The following is a 4,660-nucleotide window of genomic DNA, read 5'->3' as shown; positions in this document are numbered from 1 at the left end:
CTAAGTGATGCTCATGATTCATCAAGTTCCAAGTTTTGACATCAATTCTGATAATTGCCCTAATAGTTTCTGCCAGGCCCCCTTCACCTCCTTATTCCTTAGACTATAAATCATGGGGTTCAGCATGGGTGTCAAAATGGCATAGAAGAGAGAGATCAACTTCTCCTGAAGGCCAGAGGGGCCAGAGCTGGGCTGGATGTAAATGAAAATGGCCATGCCATAGCACAGGATAACTACTGTGAGGTGAGAGGCACAGGTGTGGAAGGCTTTCTTTCTTCCCGCTGTGGACCTGATCTTTAGGATGGTGGAGATGATCTTGACATAGGACAAGAGAACCAGGCAGAATGGTGACATCAGCAGGACAATGCTAGAAACCATGGTTGCGATCTCATTGAAGGAGGTGTCCACACAGGCCAGTCTGACCACAGCTAGGATTTCACAGGATATGTGATCAATAAACATGTTGGAGCACATGGGCAGCTGAAAGGTGATGGCAGTATGCACAAGAGAGTTGACAGAGCCAGTGACCCAGGATGTGATGGCCAATCTAGTACAGAGCCCTCCATGCATGATGACCAGGTATCGCAGGGGGTCACACACAGCCACATAACGGTCATAAGCCATCACTGCCAGTAGAACAAACTCAATCCCACCCAATCCCAGGGAAAAAAATAACTGGGCTGCACAGCTCACGAGTGGGATTACTTTATGTTCTGCAAGAAAATGAACCAACATCTGAGGGACTATGGTTGTGGCATAAGAGACATCAACAAGGGAGAGGTTGGTGAGAAAGAAATACATGGGCGTGTGGAGTCGGCTGTCCAGTCTGACCAGAAGAACGATGAGGAAGTTCCCCAGCACTGTCACCATGTATGTGATGGAGAACAGGACAAAGAGAGAGACCTGAGTGTCCCAGTCACTGGACAGGCCCAGAAGAATAAACTCTCTCACCCACGTCTGGTTTTCTGTTCCCATTAAAAAGTGTGAGGATTATTAATCTGCAGAGAGAGTCAGAAAAAAAAAAGCAAGCTGTTGAATCAAAGAACCTTAAGAAAAACTTTTTAGCAATACAAACTTTATACAAGTGGCCAGCCTTAGCTAGATGCTTCAGATTCTTTATTGGCCATCCAACAGGTTATGTTCCAATATGCATTTTATCTTTTCCACATCAGAGACAGGCCAATGCCTTGATAAGGGCATGATATGACCTCAGGGAGACCCAGCTAAAGCCTAGAGATGATGCAGTGCAACTTTCAGAGATCTATATCTTTACCAACTTACCTCAGATTCTAGGGCAAGAAGAGCTTGAAAGGTGACAATAATAAACAATTACAAAATTCCTGATTAGAAAGTTTTTTTGTTTTGTTTTTATTCATCACTCAAGGATATTTTTCCATTCATTTTTAGAGAGAGTAAATGAGAGAGCGAAAGACAGAGAGAAACATCGATGTGAGAGAAATACACCGATTGATTGTCTCCTGCACATGCCCCGACCAGAGCCCTGGCAGGGAAGGAGCCTGCAACCAAGGTAAGCAATCTTGGCCAGAATCAAACCTGGGACCCTTTGCTCCATAGGCTGACACTCTATCCAGTGAGCCAAAGAGGCTAGGGAGGAAAGATTTTTTGAAACGTACCTTAAATATATTAACTAGACCTGTCATAATATAATGAATAAATGTATTATTATAAAAGGAAAGACTGAAAAGCAGTGAGTCCTTGTGAAAAAATCTGGAATCAAGGATCCTAGCTTTGAAACCTGTTTTTATTTAGCAGATATGTGATTTTGGTTTAGTGAGAAAACTTTATATATGAAACAGGGTATTACTTTACAGCTCACAAGTATATTTAAGCTCAATGTACCATGAGGAAAGTTCTTGTGAATTGTTACTGATAGTAGTACACAGTAGGATGAGTATTAGCATTAACATGATCTCTGCCTTGGAGTACATAAGGTAGCAAATGTGATTTTTCTCACAGATATTTTCCACAAACTCAGACATAAATGAATTGGGAGACCATCTTTAATGAATCTGTGGGCTTAGGAATGGATGGCTGCTTTGAGGTTTTTGGTTCTTTTGGTGTTTTTGATAGCTTTGATCTCTTCATCCTTTTGTGGGATGAAATGGGAAAGAAGATTGTAATTGTACCTTGTCCTGTTTATCTTTTTGAGTAATCCTACTAATATTTACCCTTTGTAAATGGGCTCAAAAGAAAGCAAAGAAGACTTGGTACAAGAGAGTAAGAAAAAAGCAAATGTTTACTCTTCTTCATTGTCTAAGGCAGAGAAGAGGGTATGAATTAATGGAACTGTACATTAAAATGAAGTTTCCCTTTTGTTTTATTTTGCTCAAGAAATGCTTTTTGGTAGCTCTAATGTGTTATAATAATAACTTGGACATTAAACAGAAATAGCTTAAATTTTAAAATAAATTTGAGAAGCACCAACTCAATTTTATTTCTTCATGTCTGCCTATTCACTAACTTTCCTTTTCTTGCAAAGTACAAAATAAGGGAAAGGAGGAAATAAAGATAGCAGGAATGGTTGAGGGAAGTATAGAGCTGCTTTTCTCATTCCAGAACCCATATAGGGGTCAGTTTAGGGTCTCTGAGTAGAAAGGGTAAGACTGTTTATGTTTAACTCTCATACCTCTTAAAGGACAAAACAAAGAAAGTCGTTCCAGAAATGCCTTTCCTATTCATGATTAGACACATACATTTTTACAAACTTCTTTTCTAATATCTTCCTCAAAAACTGATCTATCAACAGTTCCCCCTTTTCTGCTGTATCATGATAATTCCATCACTACCCCTCCCTTTGCTTTTCTTCCATCATGATCAGTCTGAGAAAACATCTGCTTGCCTTGAAACCAGTGTTGAACAACCACCACAGTTAAGAGTTAGCACTTCCTCCAATTTAAGTTTATGTTCTCTGCTCAATATTTGTTACAACTCTGGCTACTTCATCTTTTTTCCAGGTACCTAATGCTCCTTTAATAGACAATCAAACCTGAGAAAAGATGTCGATAAAATGGCTTTCCCTCCTACACAGAGATCAACTCCTCTGAGAGAAATCCAGAGACTAGTAGAGAGACTTCTAAACTTTAACTGTTGAGAAAATACTCACATCAGAACAGGTAGAAGAAGCTGAGGCACATTTTTGCCATAAACCCCACCACTGGCACCATGCCTTACAATTGGGAGGAAACCTATAACTCTCAGTTTCCCACTGAGAATCTATGGGATAGGGCCACACATCTAGCAACCTCCTTTATATTAGCCTTGGCAGTGATTTTCTTTTTTTATTGACACTAAAAGCAAAAATAAGTAAGTGGAACTATACCCAACTAAAAAGCTTCTGCACATCAAAAGAAATAACAAAATGAAAAGGCAGCCTAGGAATTGAGAGAAAATATTTGTAACCATATATCTCACAAAGGGTTAATATTCAAGATACATATGTACTTCAGCAGCAAATATACAAAATATATAAAGATGTATGCAACTCTATAGGAAAGAAAATAACCAATTAAAAATTGATAAAGTTCCTGAATAGACATTTTCCCAAAGAATACATACAAATGGCCAACAGGCATATGAAAAGATATCTCAACAACACTAATCATCAGGGAAATGCAAACCAAAACTACAATGAGATATCACCTCACACCTGTAAGAATGGCTATTATCCAAAAAAATCTATATATATAAAAGCCTAAGTGGCCAAATGACTGGAACAACTGGTCACTATGATGAGCACTGACCACCGGGGGGCAGACGCTCAATGCAGAAGCTGCCCCCTGGTGGTCAGTGTACTCCCACAGCGGGAGCATGGCTCAGCTGACAGACCCATCCCAGCAGCCCACTGGCCCAGTGGCAGCCACTCCCTCAGTAGTCCTGCAGGTCCAATCTCCAGAGAATGGGACAGGCACTGACGGACCAGCGCCACCAGCACGATCCCGACAGTGCCACCGGTCTCCTGGAAGTCGGCCTTGGGCACCACAGCTGCTTCCCCTCCCTAGATGCTCCACAAGGAAGAAAAGATATAAAAGCAGCCGCCAGGTGGCTCCTGACAACCCGTGCGAATGTCAGCAGGATGGATTCAGATCCAGGGCCAGCAAGGGTGTCCCACCGCCAGCCTGGAGGACTGATCACGTCCAGACCCCCCCCCCCATCCCCCTCAGGATCCCCCCCTGTGCATGAATTCATGCACCGGGCCTCTAATAAAAGATAAAAGAGAACCCTAGTACACTGTTGGTAGGAATGTAAATTGCTAATGCCACTATGGAAAACAGGATGGAGTTTCTTCAAAAAAATAAAAAATCAGCCCTAGCTGGCTTGGCTCAGTGGATAAAGCATCAGCCTGCGGAGCGAAGGGTCCCAGGTTCGATTCCGACCAAGGGCACATGCCTGGGTTGTGGGCTCAGTCCCCAGTGGGGGGCGTGCAGGAGGCAGCCGATCAATGGTTCTCTCTCATCATTGATGTTTCTATCTCTCTCTCCTTCTCCCTTCCTCTCTGAAACCAATAAAGAAATATATTTTAAAAAATAAAATAAAATAGCCCTAACCAGTTTGGCTCAGTGGATAGAGCGTCAGCCTGTGGACTGAAGGATCCCAGGTTCAATTCCGGCCAAGGGCATGTACCTTGGTTGCGGGCACATCC

At 42.2% G+C, this 4,660-nt stretch overlaps 1 protein-coding gene across 1 annotated transcript; it reads right to left on the bottom strand.

Annotated features, from left to right (window-relative positions):
- Positions 1-21: 21 nt before the first annotated feature.
- On the bottom strand, positions 22-975 carry LOC132211472 (olfactory receptor-like protein OLF3). The gene has a single exon (XM_059656140.1). The coding sequence runs from the start codon at positions 973-975 to the stop codon at positions 22-24; it is 954 nt and encodes a 317-aa protein (XP_059512123.1).
- Between the last annotated feature and the right edge of the window lie 3,685 nt (positions 976-4,660).

Source organism: Myotis daubentonii, chromosome 10 (assembly GCF_963259705.1).
Source record: "Myotis daubentonii chromosome 10, mMyoDau2.1, whole genome shotgun sequence".
Classification (NCBI taxonomy): Eukaryota; Metazoa; Chordata; class Mammalia; order Chiroptera; family Vespertilionidae; genus Myotis; species Myotis daubentonii.
Note: the sequence above shows the minus strand (reverse complement) of the source record. Positions and strands in the feature narration are given on the sequence as shown.